Source organism: Podarcis erhardii (genome assembly GCF_964252035.2).
Source record: "Podarcis erhardii genome assembly, chromosome: 5".
NCBI lineage: Eukaryota > Metazoa > Chordata > Lepidosauria > Squamata > Lacertidae > Podarcis > Podarcis erhardii.
Window position 1 is genome coordinate 97,689,980 of NC_138509.1, and position 26,326 is coordinate 97,716,305.

Genomic DNA, 26,326 nt, shown 5'->3' on the forward strand with positions numbered 1-26,326 from the left:
CCAATCAAAGATTAATCATCTTCTTTCTATGCATATGGAACCAAAAACAACATGTTTTGCTTTATTTGGGCTTCTTTCACTTCCCTTTGCGTTTTTGGGGTGAATATGCATTCACAAGGAAAGAACTTCACTTCCTTTTGCTAATTTTAGGGTGAATATGCATGCACACCCAGAAAACCCGAAACGAAGAGAAAGAAGCCCAAGCAAAGGTTATTCGTCTTCTTTCTATGCATATTGACCCACAAACAACGCGCTGTGCTTTTTCTTACGTCACTTTGTTTTGCGAAGTGTCCCTAAGGCGGTTGGATGGCGCCTTGTACGCCTCCTTCTGGCAGGCAAGGTGGTGCCAAACATCTTGTTCTGCAGCCAGGATGAAATGGTTAAATCTGTTATGATCAAATGGGCACAAGATGTGGTCCATAACATTACGATGGCTGACTGGGAAAAGTTATGGACCACAGGTATGAAGTTTACGGCATGTAATGCCTTAAGAGAGAATATAATGAAAATGATTTACAGGTGGTACATGACACCAGTCAAGCTTGCAAAAATTTATCATTTGCCCGATAATAAATGTTGGAAATGTAAAGAGATTGAAGGTACATTCTTTCACCTTTGGTGGACATGCCCAAAGATTAAGACCTTCTGGGAGATGATCTATAACGAAATGAAAAAGGTATTTAAATATACCTTCCAGAAGAAACCAGAGGCCTTTCTCTTGGGCATGGTCAGCCAATTGGTGCGAAAGGAGGATAGAACTTTTTTTATGTACGCCACAACAGCAGCAAGAATACTCATCGCAAAGTATTGGAAGACACAAGATCTACCCACCCGGGAAGAATGGCAGATGAAGGTGATGGAGTACATGGAACTGGCTGAGATGACTGGCAGAATCCGGGACCAAGGAGAAGAGTCGGTGGACGAAGATTGGAAAAAATTTAAAGTTTATCTTCAAAAATATTGTAAAATTAAGGATTGTTAGAAAGATGTTGGGAAAAGAAAATTATGTGGTTTTAGTAGAAATGACATAAAGGATTAAGTAAAAATGAGTTGGTGAAAGAGAGAATGTAAAATTATAGTATATTAAGACAAATTATTAAGATAAAAATAAGGTTGGTAGGATTTGCTGAAATAACAAATTGAATTAGAATACAAAAATGGGAGGTGTGAGGAGGTCAAGGAAATAAGTGAATGTAAGTAAGTGATGTACAGGTTTGACTTGTTTTTTTATCTTTTTTCTTCTGTTCTCTGGTTTTTGATGATTTTTTTATATGTATTGTTTTTTCGTTTTTTCTTTGATTGTTATTATTTTCTCTTTTTTCTGTAATCTTTAAAATCTTAATAAAAATTTATAAAAAACAAACAAACAAACATCTTGTTCTGCTTTCCTTTGGACCACATCAGTGAGACTCATACTGGGTGTGTGTGTGTGTCTTGTCACCTGGGCAGCCCTGGACCTCCATACACACTGCCCAGGTGAGTTGGATTGAAGGAACCTTGACCAAGCCTTATCAGGGAGTTGGACACACTAGACCGGGAGCAGAGAAGATTGTGAGAGGCAACGTGATAGCCAGCTTCAGATTTCTGAAAGCCTGTCACCTGGAAGAAGGAGCAATATCGTTCATATGTGGTGGGATTGTAAGGTAATTAAAAAAACATTGGGAAATGATATACAACGAATTGAAGAAAATGTTCCATTTAACATTTGTTTAAAAACCCGAGGCATTTTTGTTGGGGATTGTAGGGAAAGACCTGCCAAAAAAGTTGAAAAACATCTTCAGAGCCAGTGTGGTGTAGTGGTTAAGAGTGTTATAGACTCGTAATCTGGGGAACCGGGTTCGAGTCTCTGCTCCTCCACCTGCAGCTGCCGGGTGACCTTGGGCCAGTCACACTTCTTTGAAGTCTCTCAGCCCCACTCACCTCACAGAGTGTTTGTTGGGGGCGAGGAAGGGAAAGGAGAATGTTGGCCGCTTTGATACTCCTTAGGTTAGTGATAAAGCGGGATATCAAATCCAAACTCCTCCTCCTCCTCCTCCTCCTCCTCCTCCTCCTCCTCTTCTTCTTCTTCTTCTTCTTCTTCTTCTTCATGTATGTGACAATGGCTGTGAGAGTTCTGGTAGCACAAGGATGGAAGACTGAAGAAACCCCAACTAAAGAATCAGGGCAAGAAAAATTGATGGACTATGCAGAACTGGCAAAACTGACATACAAACTACGGGACAAGGATAACTGTGACTTTAAGGATGAATGGGAACCCTTTACAAAGCATTTGAAGACGCAACAAAGCGAACTGGACTCCTTGGCAGGTTTTGAATAAACATTCACAAACTTTTTATTGATAATCATCAGCTAAATAGTTTGAGGATCTATACAACTTTGTAACATGCAGAAAACAGCATTTTTAGAGAAATCAAAGACTGGAACTGAGGGAAGTCGGGGAGTGGGATGGGTTTTGTGGGGGGGGGAGGAAAAATGGGGGAGGACAAGGATGATATGTTTTTGGATAATATGTCTTGTTATAATTTTGAATAATTTTTAAAAACAACAACCAAAACCCCCCCAACAATCTCGTTTTGTGCTACTCCAGAGGCTAGGACCACAAATCTGCATTAAGAACAGAATTAATGGCCAAGGAAATTGGCCAGGCTATAAAAGGTTTTGAGGATTAGCCTTCTGGTTAGGGGTTCAAGTGGCCAGAGATCTGGAATCTGTAAGCGCAGAAGGAGGACCAGTTTTGCAACCTTCGCCTTTTCTCAGCGCTGGGGGGGGGGGGAATGCCTGCTTTTCCACCAGTATTTATGTAGGAAGATTCAGCGCTCCCTCCAAACAGGCGCCGGATCTTGCCAAGAAGCCTGGTGCCCAAGAACAGTCAGGTTTGTTTTGCTGAAATGTAACTTCATCGACAATAAATCAAAAAGTTGGAAAAACATTTAGCAAAGGAAAACTGGGCGGCAGCGGTTGGGGGGGGGGCGGGAACGATTGCCAGTGCCCTAAAGCAACGAGCGGGTGGGTTGTCCGAGCAGCAAGATGGATGGGGAGGCCCTGTGCAGAATGGAAGAAAAAGTTTTTTGCTGTTCTGGCTAAAAGGTGGTCACAAAATGCTAGTGAGATGGTGAACCTGTCTGGGCTGGGCCACTTCAGGTTGCAGGTGCTGTTTCACACAATTCAGTTCATCCCCATTTTTATTTTTAAAGATCCCTGCACATAGAAAAGTAGCTCAACAATATGAAGGCTAGATAGAAACCTTCTCTCTTATTTTTAATATTTTTCGAACAGAGGCCCACCTGGCCTCGACCAGGTAGTGTGAATTTAATGTAATTTTAATCTGCTTTAGTATTTTAACTTCTATGTGTTTTAAATTATTGCTGTAATTTTATTGATTTACCTTTTTGTAAACTGCTGGTTTTTTTTAACAAAGAACAAGCAGTGTTTAAATTTTATGAAATGAAATAATTTACGTGAAGCTTCTTGATCCCGTCCAAGTGAGGCAGTGTGGTCTAGTGGTTAGAGGAAGAGTAGCCAACGAGGCACACTCCAAATTTGCTGTTAGCCTCCAGCTTCTAGGTTATTAAGAGCAGGACCTGGGAATCCAGAGTTCAAATTCTCCCTCAGCAGCAAAACTCACTGGATGTCCTGGGGCCAAGCCACTATTTCTCAGCCTAACCTACTTTCCTGGGGTGCTTGGAGTGAAGGGCAGGATACAAACCAAGAAGGGAGGAATTATTAAAGAGCCCCCAAGTTATTTCCCAGACCCTGGAATTAAACCAATTGTGGGTTTAAATTAACTCGTTTTTGTGCAAGAGAACCCTTTTAGGAAAGGCTTTACTCAGAAGAGCCTTCAAAATAAAAACTACTGAAGTATGAACCACAGACACTCTGATAACCAAACTTTTCATCCTGGTGCTGGATCAGGCACAATAATAGTGAAATTCTACATGTGTCTACACAGAAACAAGTCCCACTGAGTTCAATGGGGATTACTCTTGAATAGGTACAGGACTGCTCCTTTCATCCGACTTTCATGTCAGTGAGTTATCTCAGACTGGCAAGCTCTCCTGTTCAGTGTTAATGGTTGGCAGAGTGAACTGTGAGCCAGGACTGAGACGAGTTCAAATCTCACCTCGGCCACAGAACATGCAAGACAACTAAAGCTTCCTGCAAACCTTGTGATGGGGCAGGGCAGATAATTTTGGTTTAGATTACATAGCAGTTAAGGATTATGAGAAAACCTCTTTGAGAAGTTGAGATGCTCCAATACGAACACCAGAGCGCAAAATATGGTCTGAAGCTCAACATCAAAAAAACTAAGATCATGGCCACTGGTCCTATCACCTCCTGGCAAATAGAAGGGGAAGAAATGGAGCCAGTGAGAGATTTTACTTTCTTGGGCTCCATGATCACTGCAGATGGTGACAGCAGTCACAAAATTAAAACACGCCTGCTCCTTGGGATAAAAGCAATGACAAACCAAGACAGCATCTTAAAAAGCAGAGACATCACCTTGCCAACAAAGGTCCGTATAGTTAAAGCTATGGTTTTCCCAGTAGTGATGTATGGAAGTGAAAGCTGGACCATAAAGAAGGCTGATCGCCAAAGAATTGATGCTTTTGAATTATGGTGCTGGAGGAGACTCTTGAGAGTCCCATGGACTGCAAGAAGATCAAACCTCTCCATTCTGAAGGAAATCAGCCCTGAGTGCTCACTGGAAGGATAGATCCTGAAGCTGAGGCTCCAATACTTTGGCCACCTCATGAGAAGAGAAGACTCCCTGGAAAAGACCCTGATGTTGGGAAAGATGGAGGGCACAAGGAGAAGGGGACGACAGAGGACGAGATGGCTGGACAGTGTTCTCGAAGCGACCAGCATGAGTTTGACCAAACTGCGGGAGGCAGTGGAAAACAGGAGTGCCTGGCATGCTCTGGTCCAGGGGGTCACGAAGAGTTGGACACAACTAAATGACTAAACAACAACAACAATACGAACACCAAGTATTAGTTTTCCAAGTTAGTTTTCCTTGGAACAGCTGCACAACAGGCAAAAATCCAACAGGTGAAGCAATCTCTTGCCCCACTTCATGCAAGGAATGTGCTGGGTTTCTGTCTGTGTTTAAAGGCCCAGGGATCCCCCTGGAAATTCTCATTAATTTCCTCTCTCAGGGAGTGGCCTTCTTTACCTCCCTGCAGCACCGCTTGCAAAAGTTCACCACGGCCTCGCTGCTTCCCCAGAAAGCCTTCTTTAATCAACACCTCTCATGTCTTGATGACACACACCCTCGGGAGAGCGGAAAGGGAGCAGGAAGGGGTTTCCCCCTTCAAATATTCATGCCATTTCCATTACACGTTGGAAGTAATGATAATGCACTGAAAACCTCGTCCCTTTATCTAGAATCTCCTGGAAAACAAGACACGGAAAAGAAAACCCAGATCCATCTCTGCTGTCAACTTCAGACCATGACTCTATTTTTTAGGCATCTCTAGGGTTGCTGTTGCTGGGACAACGGGACATTCCAGGAGACCACCGCCGTCTGAAGGTCGGACCCCAATTAGGAGGCAGGCGGGAAAGATGTGAAGAACTCTCTACAAAGCGGAATGACCACATCTGGAGCAAACCTATTCCAAGAAGATAAGAGAGGGGAAAGAATGCAGAGTTTATCCTTCCTCCACCCAGACACCCTCTACTGTTTTCACACAAGATTCTCTTAATGCTGCTGAGACCTAACTTTTATTAAAATGGGAGTTACAAACAGCAGCTTTATAGCACTGCATGACCCAGTTGTGCCCTTCCTATGGCTTGGATTCTCCTTGTCTATTTTTTAATTAATTGCATTTATATGCGACCTTTTCCTTCAGGCAGCTCAAAGTGCTGGACAGGGTTCTTCTCACCACTCTTCCTTTAATCCCCACTACCTGTGAGGTAGGTTAGGATGAGAAGCAGTGACTGGTCTCCATTGTTACCCAGAGAGCCAGTGTGGTGTAGTGGTTAAGAACGGTAGTCTCGTAATCTGGGGAACCGGGTTCGCGTCTCCGCTCCTCCACCTGCAGCTGCTGGGTGACCTTGGGTGAGTCACACTTCTCTGAAGTCTCTCAGCCCCACTCACCTCACAGAGTGTTTGTTGTGGGGGAGGAAGGGAAAGGAGAATGTGAGCCGCTTTGAGACTCCTTAGGGTAGAGATAAAGCGGGATATCAAATCCAAACTCCTCCTCTTCTTCTTCTTCCTGGCTGAGTGGGGATTTCAACCACAGAGTACCAGGTCCCAGTGTGGTACTCTAACCATTACAACACACTGGCTCTTACTAGCCGGTCTGATATAAGGCCCTTTCCAATGCTAAAGGCCTCTGAGCAGCTGCCCAAGATGAAGATATTCCACCAAGGGCTTCTTGGAGACACACATATACCTGTTAGAATTCCTGCTCCATGACTGCAGTCATGGGATTGTTGTCTATCCCATGACGGTGTATGTTTTGACTCCACAGAGTGGGAAGTGACGGAGACAGGACGTTTGTGTTACTGTGTTCCGTCAAGTGGGACTATTGTCCTTTGTTATTTCTCTTTGCTGTCTGATGCTAGAGAGAGAGAGGGAGCCATGTTGCAGTGCTCCATGTGTGTTTATATGTAAATAAAGTAGATTAGCCAAAATGCTGAGTTGCTGAGGTCTGTCACGCAAGTTGCGAAGACTCTGTGGATCCCTAAGTGTGCCGGTGTCGGTTGGCATTGGTCGCTGTGATGTTTGGGCTGAAGAAAGCTTATGAAGCTCTCAAATGATCGACCAGGAGGGAGGGAACATGTCAGTCGGGCATGTGTCTCTGCCAGGGTCCTACTCGAGTGTAGGCTGAACTCCTACAATACCATGTGCTTGAGCATTTACCCTGAGACCTCAGCCTGCATGGGGTGCCTTTCCACAGCCCAGACTCAGAGGACATCGGGTATGAAGGTACGTTTGAGGGAGTGTGTCAGAACCCAACAAAGGATGTTGCAGCAGCCAAAGTTACCCAGGGCAGGACGGAGAGTCTGTATCAACACATTGACAAAATGTATTCTTCATAGAATCATAGAGTTGGAAGAGACCACAAGGGCCATCGAGTCCAACCCCCTGCCAAGCAGGAAACACCATCAGAGCACTCCTGACATATGGTTGTCAAGCCTCTGCTTAAAGACCTCCAAAGAAGGAGACTCCACCACACACCTTGGCAGCAAATTCCACTGTCAAACAGCTCTTACTGTCAGGAAGTTCTTCCTAATGTTTAGGTGGAATCTTCTTTCTTGTAGTTTGGAACCATTGCTCCGTGTCCGCTTCTCTGGAGCAGCAGAAAACAACCTTTCTCCCTCCTCTATGTGACATCCTTTTATATATTTGAACATGGCTATCTATCACCCCTTAACCTCCTCTTCTCCAGGCTAAACATGCCCAGCTCCCTTAGCCGTTCCTCATAAGGCATCGTTTCCAGGCCTTTGACCATTTTGGTTGCCCTCCTCTGGACACGTTCCAGTTTGTCAGTGTCCTTCTTGAACTGTGGGGCCCAGAACTGGACACAGTACTCCAGGTGAGGTCTGACCAGAGGTCTGATCAAGGCCGAATGTTTCCCCGGTGTCAAAAACATTATGGCAGTACAAAGGGAAGTGAGGCTGTGAAACTCGTCTCACATCTTCCCGAAGTTGCAGGCAAGGAATAACGAAGAACAAAGCCACCGCTTGGGTTTTTAAATTTATTTATTTTGAAAACTGGTTTCTCGTGAAAGAGTACACTAAAGAGAGCACAGGTTTTTCCTTTTGTCACCCATAAAATGTGGACTGCCTTCTGTCGGTCAGCACAGAAGCGACAGAGCATGCACTGAGCTGCAGGCTGCAGCAAGAGCCTCCTCTGGGCCGTTTCCTCAATTTCAGACGTAATGCGCACCAAGCTTCCTTTAAGGGCCCTAGGAGGGGGAGGAAAATAAAGGACAGTGGAGACAAAAAAGGCAAGGAGTTAGTGGCAACCACAGCTCTACCACCACACGGTGCCTTCCTCCGATTCTGGGCCCAGATTCACTCAGCTCCAAAGGCAAAACGGTGGTGGTCTCAGCCACCCTTCACAGCTATTCTCTGAAATGTTTTACTGGGCGACCTATCCCAGCCTCCCCCCAAGCTGGCACCCTCAAATGTTTTGGACTGCAGTCCAGAACACCTGTGAGGCGCCAGAGGTTGAGGAAGGCCCAAGGAGCCGGCCGGCCCAAGGAGCTTCCTGGAGCAAGCATCTTCTAAGAAACCCATTCCAGTTCTTCAGATTAGCTTGCAACACATGCAGATCATTTCAGCGGTTCAGGAAAAACAACAGCACTTCCAGAACATGGCTTGCTTTTTGGGAGGGGAAGCCGAACCGTCTGATTTCTTCAGCCACGAACTTGCCTGCAAGGTCATCATTTGTGATTAAGGTGCTGTGACCAGCTGGAGATATGGCAAACGGGCTTCTAACTCCCCTGCTCCAAAGACTGCAGCTGATTAACAGCTGACTCTACAAGAAACCTGAAGGTGAGGCTTGGGTTTCAGCAGACCCAGTCAAAGCAGAAATCAAAGCTGACCCTCTGAGCCATCCAGCCTGGCAAGAGCCCTCCACACCAGTCCAGGAATCCAGAGCTGACGTCCAGGACCTGCCATGCCAGGCTGTAGAAGAGGCACAGCCCTGGCCAAGGCACAAGGCTGCCTGAGGGAATGAAATGGCACAGGGAATGATAGAGCCATATGGTATAGGCAGAACTGAAAATTCTGCACTCTGCCCAGTCCGGTTCAGTTCTCAACAGCTACTGAATTATTCACCAGTTTTGTGTGCAGTTCTCTCTGTGCAGAAACCAGTTCAATCTACAGTCATACCTTGGGTTGTGAACGTGATCCGTGCAGGAGGCACGTTCGCAACCCACAGCATTCACAACCCACAGTGCTGCGTCTGCGCGTGTGTGATGCAATTTGGCGCTTCTGCACATGTGCCAAAACCCGGAAGTAACACGTTCTGGTACTTCCGGGTTCGGCGCAGTCCGTAACCTGAAAACGCGCAACCCAAAGCGTTCGCAACCCAAGGTACGACTGTACTGGATTTTAGAAAGCTAGTGAATGTCGCACTGCTCCTGTTGGGGACTAACCACGGTGCTTGTTGCCACATAATGTCGAGGCCGGCCCTGTCATTGGGCGACGCTGTCAACTGGCTTTTTGTTGGCTATTGATCCTGAATGACAGTAATGGAGCTTCCACACCCAAAGGCAGCATACCTCTGAATATCAGAATATGGCAAGCTCCATCATATCCTGCACATGTGATTTCCTCTGGGGCTCTGTCTTGGGTAGGTTCAGCCCAGGCAGGGACGTCTCCCTCTTACGTACCCCCATGTCTTAGTCATCAATGTATTCAAAAGGCTCCGGAGGCTCCGGTTCCTGCTCCTCCTCCTCAATCTTCGGCCCATGCGCAGCCACGGGCTCCACCAGCTCTTCTGTGTCCTCGCTGGTGTCTCTCAAGACAATGATGCCCCCAATGGAAAGCTGGAGAAAGAGGAGCACCAAGTGAGCTCAAGGTTCCCCGAGGCTGCTGGGCCAGCGAGTCAGGGTCATGCAGAAGCTGCATGACAAGCCAGCCAATCCAGAGCAGGGGGAGGGGGCAAGAGCTGGCCTCACCCCCTTGTTTAATTGCAGCTGCAGCTAAATTTAGCCGCCTGACAATCACTGCCCCCATTCTGGCACCCTGCCCAGCAAAGGGACATCTGCATGACACAGGAGGGGACAAAGAAGTCCAGCCTCTTCAAGGTAATGCTGGCTGGAAACGGCCCACTGGCCCTCACCTAGCAGAGAGAAGAGAATCTACCAGGAAGGTCTCCTGCACAAGCCATCATGAAATGAAGAGGAGCCAGAGGTGGCCTAGGGCAGTGCTTCTCAAACTTTTTTTTCAATGCACTACACTTTCAGAATTAAATTATTTATTATCATTATCATTACCATTATCCTACCCATCTGGCTGTGTTTCCCCAGCCACTCTGGGTGGCTTACAGCATATATTAAAAAATGGTAAAACATCACACACTAAAAATTTCGATACAGGGCTGCCTTCAGGTGTCTCCTAAAAGTCAGATAGTTGTTTCATTTCCTTGGCAGCTCATGCCACGCCATTTTTTAAAATTTTTGCCTGGCACCTAAAAGTGTATAATGAAGGCATCAGGCACACCTCCCTGGGGAGCACATTCCACAGACGAGGAGCCACTGCAGAAAAGGCCCTGTTCTCGTGTTGCCACCCTCTGGACCTCTGGGGGAGGAGGCACATGAAGAAGGGCCTCTCATGATGATCGCAGGGTCTGGGGAGAGCAGGCATTGATAGCCCTCCCCTCCATGAATCTGACTATTCTTGTTTCAAAGCCTTCTAGTGAAGGGTCCTATAGTTAAATATGATTTAACCTGCTCAAAGCCAATGACATGGTGAGTGGGAGGAATCTGTCGCCTTCCCCCTCCCCCAGATGCTGCTGGACTACAAATCCCATCGTCCCCCTGCCCAGGAGCCATGCTGGGTGGGGCTGATGGGTCGTCAAGTCCAACAACACCCAGAAAGTGCCACAGGTCCCCCACCCCCCGCTTTATGGTGTGAAGAGGGTCGTCAGAGGAGAGATATGCGCTCGACTCACGGTCTTGAAAGGCTGGTATCGGCAGCTTTCCGGCATGGTGAGAACCTTGAGCTGGGCGGGCATCACCCGGGCCGGATTGTCAAGGAGCTGGAAGGACGGCTCAGGCTCTTTCTTCTTCTCCTTCTCATCCTTCTTCTCGGTTTCGTCCTGTTTGGGGACGGGAGGAAGGAGGCATTAAAAACACACAGAGCCAAATACATATGAGAGGACAGGACCTGGAGCCACAGCAGAACCTGCCCATCGCCCGGCCTTCGTACCAGCACAGACGTGCCCCACGTCAATGAATAATAAAGCAAAACGAAGCCAAAATCCAGGCACGCCAGGCAGCCTTGATGGGTTGGCTGCAAATTTTAAAAAGAAGCAGAACTTTATCCTGTCCTGTCCGAAGCTCAACGATGGGTGTTTTTCTGAGCCATAAAGCTGTCTCCAAAGATGGCAGCAGTGAGAAATCGGCCGGGATTGATAGCTCTCTGGAGGCTACTTCAGGTACACTTTGCTCCCCTCGTGGGCTGACGGAGGGAAGGCTTTCCTTCAACCTTGTTAAAATGCCTCTGGGCCTGTGTCATGTTTTCCCCCCTTACAGGTATGGCCACATGTTTGGACAACACAGGAAGAGGGCTTTCAGTTCCCAGAGAGTTGGGAAGAAAAGTTGCCTGGACAATAGAAGACACCCCAGAGCCAAAAGGACACAAAGATGAAGGCGGCCAGAATGGAAGACAGAGGAGAGTGGCAAGAGCCAGACAGGCTTCAGCTTCAGTTTCTTGACTCGGCTATGAACTCACCGGGTGGTCTTGGGGAAACCACTGTCCCCCTCGCTCAGCAAGGTGGGGGTACTAAGAAAGAATGTCCTGTCCTTCAGATGGAAGGATAGCTGTGCATGAAAGCTCCTTCAAGTGGTCTATCGGCCTCCCTGGATGTTCAGGACTACAACTGGAGAGTGATGGCCGCACTTGCGGGGAATGATGGGAGTTGTAGTCCAAAACTACTAGGGAGGGCTGCAGTACATAAATGCCCAAAGCAACTTCCCCAGTGCCTGCTTCCATTTTTTAGTTCTCCCCACTGCTCCTACTGCCCCCTTGACTGCTGGGCCTTCACCTTTGGACCCAGTTCATTTCACCTCCACCCCCAAAAGCAAAGGACAAGCCAGGGTGGGAGGGAGGGAACACAGCTTGCTGCTCACCCCACCCCCCTGGGCAGAAGAACAGGGAGGGACAGCAAGGAGCAGTGGGGCCAGGGATTTCTGCTGAGGTGTGGGTCAGTCTCTCAACACTGGCCCTGCACCTACCAGAAAGAGAAATGGGGTGGGAGGAAGAAACATGGGAGCACCACCCCAAGGCAGCTTCTGAGCAAATGACTCGAGCAAGTGATCCAGGCCACATGCTACAAAGGAAGGTGGAGACCCAAAGAGGCTCCTGGCGTGGGGGAAACTGCAAGATTCTTCTCTGATCCCAAACATTAGGAGAAAAAAAGGGAGCCTCCTCTGGCAACCTCTCAGCCTCTTTGGGAGAAATGAGTGCCCCGAGACAATCCAACCAGATACCCAGAGAACACTGAAAAATGGGAACATTTGATGTAGCTCAGCACTCGGTTTTGCATTTCCCCATGTCTGTTCTCCTCTCCTGAAGAACTCACTCCAAGTTAGCTTGGCCAGAGTAGAAGCAAGGCTGCCCTCCTCAGAAGCAGCCTCCTCATCCACTTCCGAAACTGGTCGGCTTGGATAAGACTGCCTCTGTCCCGCTTGCTGCAATCACGTCTTTGCCCCTCTTTGGCCTGCCTCCCGTTCCTTTGGGGCTTTCTCTGGGGCCCAACTGAAGGCCAGAGAGTGGGATGAGCAAATAAGGGCCAGGCAGAGGGAGCAGGGCCCCTCCCTGCCCCACGGCCCATAGCCAGGCCTCTGTCTCCTTCTCCATGCTTGACCAGCTCCAGACACCACAGTCTCTGCAAGCCAGAGAGCTTCCTGAAGGTTCGGCAAAACATGGTGGTTTCTCCAAATAAACTTGTTCAATTCAGGTACCACCGTAAGGCAACTGCAAACGCCACTTAACTACGGGATGAAACCACATTGACTGAATTCATTCAGGGTTTGCTGGATTTAGGGTATAGCTGAGATCTTACTAGTGCTTTGCAGCACAGGGATGTAAGACTAAGGTCACTGCTTCTCTCTCTTCCAACTGCAGTGTCAATTTAATGTTGCCTCCCTCTTGACTGACACTGAATGGAGTTGGTGGATCCTTACTGACGCCTAAGGAACCCACTGACAGAGAAGAAGAGAGATTGACCACCGTGAAGTGGCTCCAGAGGCCCTTGCTTCCTAGATCAATGCCCCAGAACAGCATTCCTGGACGATGATTCGGAGGGAGATTACAGACTCACCACTTCCATTTTCTCCTCTTCCTTCTTCTCCTTCTCCTTCTCTTTCTCCTTCTTCTTGGCCTTTGCCGTGATGGACAGCACAGCGGTAGAAACCTGAGCATGAGAACAGCAAAAGGCTTTCAGGAGAACAAGCCAATAATGGTGCTCTGAGGGTCAGGCACAGATATGGCAGCGGGGCAGGAGGCCCTAACTGGAGTGGGGGAAGTGTGCGTGTGTGTGTGTGGAGAGGGGTGGAAGGAGGAGGGTCAGCAGTATGGCCCACGAAGCCCCCAAGATTAGAGGGCCACAAAGTTGGAGGCCCAGTTCATTCTTGCTTCTCAAAAGGTTTGTTTTCAGAGGGTGAGCAAGCAGGAGTTCTTAATCTCCCGAGGAGCCTTCCAATGCTTCTCTGAAAGAGTCCCTGGAGCAGGAAGAGCCTCCCAGTTGGCCTCATACCCTTTCTGAGCACGCAGAGGCAGCATCCTTTGAGGGCTGCTTTTGGGGTTAATTCACACATTACATTTTGACAGATCCATGTACACCCATTAATACTAATAGTGTACATCTGAAAATAATAATAATAATAACAAATTTTATTTATATCCTGCCCTCCCCAGCCGAAGCTGGGCTCAGGGCGGCTAACAACAATCAAAATAATCCAACGATTCCAAAAACATTTCATTATAAAAATTAATTAAAATCAAATTGATGGCAACCATTAAGCAAAATTCTGTGCAGATTGCCAGAGGAGGGGGGGGGGTCAGGCTGCACCCTGACCAAAGGCCTGGTGGAACAGCTCTGTCTTGCAGGCCCTGCGGAAAGATGTCAAGTCCCGCAGGGCCCTAGTCTCTTGTGACAGAGCGTTCCGCCAGATCGGGGCCACAGCCGAAAAAGCCCTGGCTCTGGCTGAGGCCAGCCTAACCTCTCTGTGGCCTGGGATCTTCAAGATGTTTTTATTTGCAGACCGTAAGTTCCTCTGTGGGACATACCAGGAGAGGCGGTCCCGTAGGTACGAGGGTCCTAGGCCGTATGGGGCTTTAAAGGTTAAAACCAGCACCTTAAACCTGATCCTGTACTCCACCGGGAGCCAGTGCAGCTGGTATAGTACCGGATGAATGTGATCTCGCAGCGAAGACCCCATAAGGAGCCTCACTGCGGCATTCTGCACCCGCTGGAGTTTCTGGGTCAGGCTCAAGGGTAGCCCCATGTAGAGCGAGTTACAATAATCCAGTCTGGAGGTGACTGTCGCGTGGATCACAGTGGCTAGGTCAGGGCGAGAGAGGTAAGGAGCCAACTGCTTAGCTTGGCGGAGATGAAAAAATGCTGCCTTTGTTATAGCTGTAATCTGTGCCTCCATAGAGAGGGAGGTATCGAAGATTACACCCAATCTCTTGCTGGGCCATTAGTGGAAGCTGGAGCAAGAGGGCTTTCCCCTAAGAACACTGGGGGAGGAGAGGCAAGACCATCCCATTGGGCAAACAGAGATGCTCACACCGACTGACCAATCTCCTTAGCGCTACCCTGAATTCCACCCATAATCTATGACCAATAAAAACATGTTTGAAATGAGGGAGGGAAGCATCAGGGATACAGGACTGCCCGCTGCTCCCTGCCAGGCCCACCGTTTCAGGGCAAACTTAGGTTTTCTACCACACATTGTGTGAAATAGCGCAGAGGGGCAATTTCGGCTTTGATCTCAGGGGCAGAGAAGCCTTGAGACACGTGAAGGGGTCCCAATGCAGCAGCACCAGCAGGGGCAACTGTTTGTTCAAGCAACCCACATGAACACCCACCTTTTCTTTCTCCTTCTCTTTCGGCACCTCCAGCGGGGCTGGGTAGGCAAACGTGGAGGGCTTGACGTTGGATCTGTACTGCACTTTTGGCATCTGCAAAAGGAAGAGAGAGAGATTGGAGGGCAAAGTCGGACAGACATGGCGGAAGGCCGGAGAGCAAAGTGGTAGCCACGTGCGGTGCCCTCGTTGGGAGACGCACACAAGCCAGCTGAAGCACAAATGCTGCCTCTGCCACTTGCCGGAAGCTTCTGAGCCATCAGGGGACTGAAACATCATTATTCCATTACGAGGCAATTTAGTCCCGGTGAGGCAGTTGTGCTCTCGCTGGCTCCCACACGGTACAGAGCACTGTTTGTGCTCTTGCTTTCTCTCCCGGCTTTTCACATTTCGGCCATGACTGGAAAAGGGATGTTGAAGGCAGGGCCAGGCAAACAGAAAGTGTGGGGTTTGGTGACAGGTTCAGAATTCAGCATCCTGAGAATCTCGCATTCACACATGCCCCAAGTTTCTAGCCCTTGTGAGGCTAGAGGAAGGATGCTGAGAAAGACGGAAGGAGCATCTTGCAAAGGCTACAGTGAAATAAAAAGGTCAGGGAAGATGGGGGGAGTGGAAGACATAGTCTTCTGAGGGATTTCACATGACATTTCCTTCCCTGCTGTGATGCCTGTCAAAATCCTACAAACTTCATTATGCAGATTCTGAATTAGGATCAAGCACAAGTACCTAAAGTAACACTGGCAAGACTGCCTTTGTTAAGTGTGGCCACTGGCCGCTGACTTCCAAGGCCAAATTATAACTGAGAGCAGATGAGCCTGTTTGTGGACTGTACCACATGGGGCCTTTGTGATTGGGTCCCCTCCGCCCTCAAAAGGCAACCATCTCTCACATAAGCTAGTCCCCTATGCACAGGGACATATTTTTTTTACATATCGTGGAGAGTTCAATCTTGTACTTCACAGACTGAGACGAGACTGCAGAAAGCAGGTTTATCCGCTTATCTGTCTGTCTCTGAGAACCTGTCTCTGCCACCTGTGCCAATCGTTCAGCTCAAGGTGATCTTGCCGGATTTGCAGGGATAAAAGGGTAGCCTGAAGTATGTGAAATTCAGGCGGAGAGGTGGCATGTGCCCAGCCTGCAAAACACATTGCTGAATTCGGCTTGCTGTCGTTGCAGAATCCGAGTTCCTTCTGAGACGTCATTTCCATCAGGTTTGATTTCCCCAGGACACAACTGCTCTGAGTCATGGCCACGGACACAGATGCGGTTGTGCAGACTCAAGAACAAGAAGATTTGGGCAGCAAGCAGAGAGAAGTCGGGAAGAGGCTTCTCGCCTTACTGGGCATTTTCACATGGCAATTCTCTCTGCACCTCCCTCTTCGGGAAAGCTTGGAAAGTGCATACCCCACAGCCCGGCCTGCCTGGGAATGTCTACAGTCCTCCACACCACAGATTCAATGGACTTAGTTGGGAGAGGGGGCCTTAGGTCCATGGTAGAGCACATGACTTGCTTGCAGAAGGTCATCAGTTCAATCCCTGGGATTACTAGTTAAAAATTCTGGGAAACCTTCCATCAAACGCCTTGAAGGGATGCTGGCAGTCAAAGTAGGCAATATTGGGTCTCACTCCCCAGCATCTCCAGATACAGGAAGCAAGGCTTGGGAATGGTCTCTCTTCCAGAGACTGCGGATAGCCCTGCCAGTCAGAGTAGACAATACTGGACTAGAAGGACCAATAGTCTAACTCAGTAAAAAACAGCTCCATACGTTCACATGATAAAGTAATGCAATTGCTTTTCTGAGTCCTTCACCAACCTGGTGCCTCCAGAGGTTTGGGACTAGAACTCTTATTAGCACCACCCAGCGTGGCTGAGTTTAAAACATCTGGAAGGCAAGAAGCTGGAGAAGGATGCAGAAAAGCAACCTGAAATCCGTACTGTAAATATAATGTGTTCTCCTCCCACTGGCAGAAGCCCCCAGGTTCCAACCAGGCACTTCTTGCACATTCTGAAACTTATACTTGCAGCCTAGAAATGTCTTTTAAAAAATTACCGTATTTTCCACTCTATAAGACGCACCAGACCACAAGACGCACCTCATTTTTGGAGGAGGAAAACAAGAACAAAAATATTCTGAATCTCAGAAGCCAGAACAGCAAGAGGGATCGCTGTGCAGTGAAAGCAGCAATCCCTCTTGCTGTTCTGGCTTCTGGGATAGCTGCGCAGCCTGCATTCGCTCCATAGGACACAAACACATTTCCCCTTACTTTTTAGGAGGGAAAAAGTGAGTCTTATAGAGCAAAAAATACGGTATTCTCAGGATGCTGAAGGTGATGGAGCTGCAAGTACAAGGACTGCCCAGAGCCCTGCTTCTGCCTGTTAAAAGGATCAAAGCAAAGGACTGCATTTTGAGGATGGCGTTAAGAGGGCTGTGCAAATCGGCGGCGGCGGAGTCCGAAATAAAATCATCTCTACTCTCCAAGCTGCCAAGTCATTTTTCCTAACCCACCCCTGAGATAAAAGTCTCCAGCAGTGTTCAGGAAGTGGCAAAGGAGGAATGAGGCGGCTTCAGTTTGGTGTGCATTTTCCCTGCCCCCCCTTAACCAGAGGGAAGCCAACTTCAAAACCTGCCCTCCACCCTGAATCTTAAGCTACCTACCACGACCCTGGCGATTTACAATCACTTTCTTTAAGGTTGCCAGGAAACAGCTCCCTTCTTCTCCTGCCTACTGGCTGATGCAGATTCTCATCATGCTTTCCATAGCTGGGGGCGCAATATCCTCTCAGAGGGGGAAGCTTGAAAGATTAACCTTTGAGAGCGCCGATGTGAAGCTGTGCTCACTGCTGGCTCCCCTTTTCGCCCACAGGAATCAAACGGCGCCCGAACTTAACGAAAGGGAATATAATTGCATCCCACAAATCTATTTGAAAGGGTGATGCTGAAGAGGAGAGAGATCGGCAGTTCGGGCTTAAGGAGAAGCCGGAAACTGAGAATCTGAAGGCGGTTCCCCTGAAACTGTTAGAGGACCAAACAATCGCCTTGGTTTTGGGGACAGACCTGAGGTGAGGTCAGACCACTGATCCACCTGGCCTAGGATGGGCTTCTCCAGGTAGCTGCTGCTCCCTAAAGTCCCAAGAGGGTATTTTTCCAGCCCTGCCACCCAGGGTCCCTTTCACAGGAGATGCTGGGGATTAAACCAGGTTACCTTCTGCAGGCAAAACGCCTGCTTGTCCATTATAAGGAAGCTGCTATGCAATGAGGAGGATTATTGGTCCTTCCAGGCTGGTGCTTCCTGCTCTGACCAGCAGTGCCTCTCCAGGGTCTTAGGCAAGAGGGGAAAGGCTTTTCAAATCACCTATTAATTAATTCCCTTTTTTAAGGAGATGATAAAATATTAGATCCAAGACCTTTGGCTCTACAGGCCTGCATGTATACTACAGTGCTCAGCTTGGAAATAACAATGCTCAACAGCTGAAAGCAGAAACCCCAGGGGCATGACAAGGCCAAACCTATTTACACAACCAACAACAACAACAACAATTTATTATTTATACCCCACCCATCTGGCTGGGTTTCCCCAGCCACTCTGGGCACCTCCCAACAGAATATTAAAAACATGATAAAACATCAAACATTAAAAACTTCCCTGAACAGGGCTGCCTTCAGATGTCTTCTAAAAGTCAGATAGTTGTTTACTGTATTTTTTGCCCCATAGGACGCACCGGCCCATAGGACGCACCAAGTTTTTTTGGGGGGGAAATAAAGAAAAAAAATTATTCCCCCCCCCCCCAGGCGCTTGTGGGGCCGGCAGCGGAGAGAAGCGCTCTTCTCCCCGCTGCCCGCCTGCAGACCAGGTCCGGGGACAGCGGGACGACACGCTGCGCCTCCCAGCTGTCCCCGGAGCTTGCGGGGCTGGCGGCAGGGAGAAGCACGCGTCTCCCCGCCATCAGCCTCCAAACCACATCGGGAGACAGCGGGATGGCGGCGTTCCGCCTCCCCGCTGTCCCCCGACCTTGTGGGGCTGGCGCTGCGGCTGTCCTGAAGCCTGGAGAGTGAGAGGGGTCGGTGCGCACCGACCCCTCTTGCTCTCCAGGCTTCAGCGAAAGCCTGCATTCACCCCATAGGACGCACACACATTTCCCCTTTATTTTTGGAGGGGAAAAAGTGCGTCCTATAGGGCGAAAAATACGGTATTTCTTTTCCACAGGGCAGGTGCCATTACCGAGAAGGCCCTCTGCCTGGTTCCCTATAACTTCACTTCACACAGTAAGAGGGAACCACCAGAAGACCCTCGGAGCTGGACCTCAGCTGAATGATGGGGGTGGAGACGCTCCTTCAGGTATGCTGGGCCGAGGCCGTTTAGGGCTTTAAAGGTCAGCACCAAACTCTTCTAAAACTCTTCTTCACTGGGTTCGGCAGGTAAGAGGCAACTCTGGAGCACGCAGAATGCCACCAGGCCATTCTGACCGATGCAACGCCATTTCAGCCCCCGGAAGGACGTACCTTGAGGTCCTTGTTAAGGCCGATGACGCAGGTCGGGGTGAAGGCCAGCGACAGGAAGTGAGAGAGAGGAAACCAGAACCAGAACTGGGTGAAGACCAGAACGCCGACCACCGAAGGCATGTGTGTGTGTCCAGTCCTTGACTGCAGAGAAATAGTCACGTTGTGGCCGCCTGGGGAGGTAGCACAAAAGAAACACCAGAGGTGAGGGTTGCTTGGATTAACAAAGGGCCCAGAAGAGCCACTGCAGTTCCATGAGGTTTGGGCTGGTCTCTTCTCCAAGAAGTGACTGTGATTAAATGGTATACCAAACATTGAAATAAAACAATGAGTAAAAGGAAATCAAACTGGGAGGAACAAGACAGTAGAAAGAGTTCACCCTCCTCACTCCCACCCTTGCCAATTCAACTAGAGGTGGGTATAAACCAGGCTTCCGCAATCTGGTGCCCAGCAGATGTTTTGGGCTACAATTCCGTGTCCCTGCAAGGTTGCTGAAGGCTGACGCAGGGCTAACAAGCCAACCGCTTTTTGTTCACCTACTTAGAACAATTCTTGCAAATCCTCATTCAGAGTGAGCGGTAGGCATCATTTGCCTGTTTTGGCCGGTCATTCCTAGAAACACTGAGATAGCTCAGTGGGCAGAGCATGGGGCTGTTAATCTCAAGGTCGTGGGTTCGAGCCCCTCAAAGGATTCCTGAACTGCAAGGGGTTGGACTAGATGACCCCCGTGGTCCCTTCCAACTCTACGATTCTATGATCCCTCTCTAGGAACCGACCACAGTGAGCACTTGGAAAGCGGCTAAGAATGCAAAAGAATCTCTGCAGGATCAAAGCATCCGTTGCTCTAGCTTAGTGACGGGCTTTGCAAGCAGTGGTCAGCCAGATGTTTCTCGGAACTTAAGAATAACATGTCTCCTTTATTATTTCCCCTCCAACACCAGGAATTCTGAGGTAACTTGCTCGGAATACAGAGATTTGACTCAGCTGTCATGAAGGTATGTGGCAGAATGTCTGGTATACTAGTCAGAGGTATAATCCAGCTATGTAGGCTTTGCTGATTTCATCTTTGTATTGTTGCTAATTAATTTATATACTGTACACCACTTAAGAGATTTTTTTCTAAGAGGTTTATATTTTTTTCCCTAAATGAAAATAATAAATACAAATAAATTAGTATCTCTCTGCTCCATTCTCTCTCCTTCTCCCTTATTTCCACTTGCCTGGAAGCAAAATTACTTCTCCATCCTTTCCCCCCCATTCAGAAACCTCCGATCTTCCTGTGCCTAATAACTAAACTAGGAAGAAGGGGAAAGTCTGCAAGAGATTACATTCCCCCTCTTGACCAGAAGCAGCCTCAGATTCTACTTCCTTCCTCCTACGGGTTATAAATCTCAGCAGCAGAATTAATCCTGCCAGATAACCAAACCCCTTAATTTCATCCTTGCAAAGCAGAGATCAGAGAGCTCATCAGGTTGATGCAACGCAGAAGCTCCCAGCCAAAGCCAAACAGAAAGGTTAGGCCCACAGAGGGAGTGGGAAGGTGTTAATCGGATTTTCAGGGCTTCCAACCAGTTAGGCAGATGGGAGCTGGAGAAGGCCACCGGCATATTTATTGCTGCTGATGAGGCAGAGGGCAGTGGGCCTAATCTATTTAAGATGCAATCAAACTTCAAGCCCTTTTACATGGGGGGGGGGGGGAGAGACTATGGAGGCCCTCCTCAGCCACCAGACCTGTAGCAGACCGGCCTGGGAGTGCAGTTCTAAGGCTGACAATGGTCCAGATTCGGCCAGAAAGTGAACACCATGACCAGAGCAACCGGAAAGTTCTGAATTTGTAAGGTGTATTCTGAAAAGGGTGCAGTATAGTTGAGTTCTGCAGGATCACTCTGGATTGCTTAAGTTGGGAAGGGGCTCCCTGCTAATGAGTAGTGAGATCTCTCTCTCTCTCTCTCTCTCTCTCTCTCTCTCTCTCTCTCTCTCTCACACACACACACACACACACACACACACACTTGCTTCAGGCTGTGTTCACGGGCCAAGCACACCCTGCTGAAACCCATCACGACTTCGGTTTAAACAACTTTGGAATTTTATTTTTCAACATTTAGCCTCTTGACTTCGCCTGCCTAAAATCTTGTCATTTCTGGAGGAGGTGACCTCAGCCCTCAAGCATTGCATTCACACTCTCACGGTTTCTGTTCTCTTTGCATGACACCCAAACTTTCTCTTGGCTCCCTGTCCTCAGGGCCTGTCTGGGAGCAGGAAACCTATGGGATCCTGCTCTGCTGCTCATTTCAGAAGCATCACCAGGGGTTGAAGGGACAAGCCCATGAAACAGGGCTTAGAAGCAATTCAGAATACAGGATTTCTAGGAATTCTTCCAACTCATGATAAATTTGTGCAGAGCTGGTAAAGAGTGATTTTTCTGTAACCACATTCTGCCACTTTCAAAGCCAATTTTTGGCATATTATTAAACTTGTGAAGAATGTGGGGTTGAACTACTTGTTCACATAACTCATAAAGCACTCTGCTCAGGAGCGGGAAACTGGTTTATTTGCTGTCTTTCCTTTGCTCTGCACATTCATTCTCAACTCTGGGCAATTTTGAAAATGAAACAAAATTGCCACCCTGCATTTTCCTCCCCATGACTGGTTCATGCACTGGTAGCATCCCAACTTATCCTTTCTGGCTTGCCCACCTTTCTCACCTTTAACCAAGGCTTAGCTGCCAAAATCATGCTGGCTGGGACTGATGGGAATTGTAGTTCAAAACATTTGGAGGGCAGAAGGTTGGAGAAGGCTGAGTTACAGCCAGAGAGATTTATAGATGCCTTTCTCCCAGAAAGATCTGGAGTTCTAGAGATCAAGTCACATGGAACTCTGTGGCCTGGGAATTCTCTATGGCAGCTGCGAAATAAGGTCCCCAAGCCCCGAGATGTTATCACTCCATCCCTCAAACAGAGAACCACGTCGTCCCATCAGCAGGCAGCTGTAAATCTTCTGTGACAATGTAGGGACAACCTGAGATATGCATCCCTGAGAAGAAAGGTCAGCCCTGTTTGTGCAGACAACCAACAACCCGAGGCAGGTCCAATTTCAGGACGTGTCAGCCAAGTGATTCACGCAAGCAATAAAATCCAAAAGACAGAATCTCATTTGGCTCTTTGTGTTGCTGATGTGCTATTGGTGCTTTAACAACTCGGGGAGACATCCAAAGCAGGGTGGACGGCGACTGCAGATTGGGTGCAGGAGCTTAATGCAAGATAGAAACTGAGGAGCCTTAAGGACTGCTGCTGCCCCTTGCAGATGCATTTGACCGCTCAAAGCTGCCATGAATTCTGTGGGGCGGCCTCAGGCAAGTCAGTACCTCTCAGCTTCTGCAAAATGAGGATGAACATCATCTGGAGTGGCAACCAAGCAGGGCAGCTTTAAAAGGAGCTTGGACCAATCCATGCAAGGTAAGGCCATCCATGGCTACCAGCCACAATGATGACACCAAACTGGGAGGGGTGGCTAACACCCCAGAGGACAGGATCACACTTCAAAACGACCTTGACAGATTAGAGAACTGGGCCAAAACAAACAAGATGAATTTTAACAGGGAGAAATGTAAAGTATTGCACTTGGGCAAAAATAATGAGAGGCACAAATACAAGATGGGTGACACCTGGCTTGAGAGCAGTACATGTGAAAAGGATCTAGGAGTCTTGGTTGACCACAGACTTGACATGAGCCAACAGTGTGACGCGGCAGCTAAAAAAGCCAATGCAATTCTGGGCTGCATCAATAGGAGTATAGCATCTAGATCAAGGGAAGTAATAGTGCCACTGTATTCTGCTCTGGTCAGACCTCACCTGGAGTACTGTGTCCAGTTCTGGGCACCCCGGTTCAAGAAGGACACTGACAAACTGGAACGTGTCCAGAGGAGGGCAACCAAAATGGTCAAAGGCCTGGAAACGATGCCTTATGAGGAACGGCCAAGGGAGCTGGGCATGTTTAGGCTGGAGAAGAGGAGGTTAAGGGGTGATATGACAGCCATGTTCAAATATATAAAAGGATGTCACATAGAGGAGGGAGAAAGGTTGTTTTCTGCTGCTCCAGAGAAGCGGACACGGAGCAATGGTTCCAAACTACAAGAAAGAAGATTCCACCTAAACATTAGGAAGAACTTCCTGACAGTAAGAGCTGTTTGACAGTGGAATTTGCTGCCAAGGAGTGTGGTGGAGTCTCCTTCTTTGGAGGTCTTTAAGCAGAGGCTTGACAACCATATGTCAGGAGTGCTCTGGTGGTGTTTCCTGCTTGGCAGGGGGTTGGACTCGATGGCCCTTGTGGTCTCTTCCAACTCTAGGATTCTATGATTATGCCCTGGTCCCCCAGTCGGAAGCCGCATGCCTCTGAGCATTAGTTGCTGGAGAATGCGCTGTTGCACGCAGGTCCTGCCTATGGGCTTCCCAGAGGGATCTAGTTGGTCACTGCGAGACCAGGAAGCTGCAATAGAGGCTCCTTTGGTGTGATGCAGAAGGATATGGTGTGATCCAGAAGGATATTATCTTGCTTTTCAACAGTGCCCCCCTTTGGGTCTGATCCAGCTACAGGGCTCAGCCTTAACTTGCAGGGCTGCTGTAACAATTACTGAGCACATGAAACACCGTGGACACTCTTCGCAAATTCTAATTATTAGGTATTAACAAATACACCAGTTTTTAGTCTCCATGCCAGGAGCATCCCTACGCGCATCAAAGGCAAGGATCCTTAAAAAAAAAGCTGTCCTGTGAAACCTGGAAATGACACATGTCCGTAATGACCACAGATGCTTCAAGACAACTATCCAAGGACACGATGCCTTGCTTTCCTTTGCTATGGCACACAAGATGGGCAGTCTGTAAAGCCCTGTGCATACTGATAGGACTATACAAATAAACCCATTACCATAATTTCATAATCATTCAAAGTACTTAAAGGAAAACAAGGATAGCGGCAAGGTACACATTCTGTGGGGGAAGTGGAGAGATCAGCATGGCTAGGAAAAACCTTACACTGGGCTTCGTGCAAGTCTGCATGTTCCAACCGATTTGTTCAGCAAATTGAACAATAAAATGAAAAGGAATTGACTGAACCCAACACCTCCTTGCAGCAGCAGAAATCACCTGCGTCCAATATGCCCTGAGCCAGGATTGCTCCAAACTTGGCCATCACATCGTCGTGTTTATCGTTGATGACTTTGGAATAGAGCTGCCTGAACTGGCTGACCTGCAAGAGAGAAGAGAGGGGCAAGGTTTAAAACACAAGTATAAAACCAAACAAAACTGCATCAAGGTGCAGGGGATTCCAAACACAATTCTGTGATCCTTTAAACAAATTGGTTTATTCATTCACCGTTCCATTTATATCCCACCTTTTCTCCAATGAGCTCAAAGTGGCATACATACTTTCCCCTCACTCCATTTCATCCTCACAACAAGCCTGCGAGGTAGGTGAGGCTCAGAGAGGCAGTGACTGGCACCCAGGGTCACCCAGTGGGCTTTCTTGGCTGAGTGGGGATCTGAACCCTGGTTTCGCAGGTCCTCGTCTAGGTCTGAGACTCCAAGCACCAGATCGCACTTATCTAGGAAGACTATGTTCAAAACACACCTGCCATTCTCCTTGCCCTTCAGTAGCAAACTGAATCCTGGGTTTAACCACCTGACCAAGTGCTAATCTGAACCGGATGGCATGAATCAGTAGCAGCAGCAGCAGCAGCAGCAGCAGCAGCAGCAACAACAACAACAACAACAACAACAACAACAACAACAACAACAACAACAACAACAACGGCGTAATATCTTCCTAGGCAGCAGGGGCTGCCATTCCTCTCTTGCCTTCCATAAGCAGGAAAATCCTAGCGCTGGAGTCAACAAAGTCAGCCTGTACATTTCTGGACAAGGGCAGAAAGAATGTTCCAAAGGCAGGATGCAATTCCTCCCCGTTACTCAATTTTCTCTAATAAATCAAACCAAATTATGGAAGCCGCTAATATGATTCCTTCCTAAGCCAATTCCTCCGCATGCTTAGAATTGCTTTAGAGTAATGAATGGAGCGGCGTTTCCGTAAAAGCCCACGACGAAAGAAAACAAGGAAACTGCTTTACGTGCAATCGGCATTTATTTCCCTGGATGGGTTTGAAGTCTCTTAACAAATTCAGGTTGGTGGGGGCGAACTGACTAAAAGACTAACGAGGACTTTAAGTGCTCCCCCCCCCATGGGCATTTACACAGGGCTTAGCTCCACAAGCTTCTCTGTCTCATAGAACAAGGACAGGGACAAGAAAGAATTCAACCCCGAGTTTTCTGCAAAGAGGATACCCTCTTGGGCCTGTGTCACTCTGATCAATTGGGCTTTTGTGCCCTCTTAGTTATTCTGAGCTGCTGAGAGTGTTCCTGTTTTCTATTGTTTTCTGTTAAGTTTATAGTGCTTTCCAGATCTCCTTTAGGAAGGAGTCGGATGCAGTCTGAAATAAATCAAGTACAAAAGAAACAGGGCAGCTGTATCATGTCCCGGTGGCAGGGAGGTGGAATGGCTAGATGCAGAAACGCAGGCTAGCCATCTGCTCCCCTGGCACTTCTCTGGGGCTCAACTGCTCCCTCCCACTGTAACTTTGCCTACATAAATTGCCCATCAAGGTCCCATGACAAACATTGGTGTCTGATAGGTAGATATTTAACAACTATAGGCCTGAGGGTCCCACCCTTGGAGAAGCCTAGCACACATGCCAACGCCATTTTTAGAAGGCATCTGCAACGCTGACTGTCACTGGCAACAGCAGTGGTGCAGCAATAAAACTGATAGCACATTTGCCAAGCTAAGCAGGGTCCAGTATGGTTTCAAACTGGATGGGGGACGGCGTGTTGAGATTCCTGCATTGCAGGGGGTTGGACTATATGAATCACAAGTAAATTTATCTAAAGTTATCTCTCCCCATTCTGAAGTAAATCAGCCCTGAGTGCTCACTGGAAAGACAGATCCTGAAGCTGAGGCTCCAAGACTTTGGCCACCTCATGAGAAGAGAAGACTCCCTG

General features: G+C 48.2%; 1 protein-coding gene across 1 annotated transcript in view; it reads right to left on the minus strand.

Annotated features, from left to right (window-relative positions):
• Nucleotides 1-7,689: 7,689 nt before the first annotated feature.
• Nucleotides 7,690-26,326, minus strand: part of PSMD1 (proteasome 26S subunit, non-ATPase 1) — a 91,707-nt gene continuing 73,070 nt past the window's right edge. Inside the window, exons 19-25 of the mRNA XM_081862191.1 lie at nt 24,419-24,521; nt 19,275-19,444; nt 14,776-14,868; nt 13,004-13,096; nt 10,631-10,777; nt 9,348-9,503; nt 7,690-7,913 (exon numbers count right to left, since the gene is read on the minus strand). Coding sequence (XP_081718317.1) covers nt 9,357-9,503; nt 10,631-10,777; nt 13,004-13,096; nt 14,776-14,868; nt 19,275-19,444; nt 24,419-24,521 — 753 coding nt within the window. The 3' untranslated portion in view covers nt 7,690-7,913; nt 9,348-9,356. The remainder of the gene's footprint in view (nt 7,914-9,347; nt 9,504-10,630; nt 10,778-13,003; nt 13,097-14,775; nt 14,869-19,274; nt 19,445-24,418; nt 24,522-26,326) is intronic.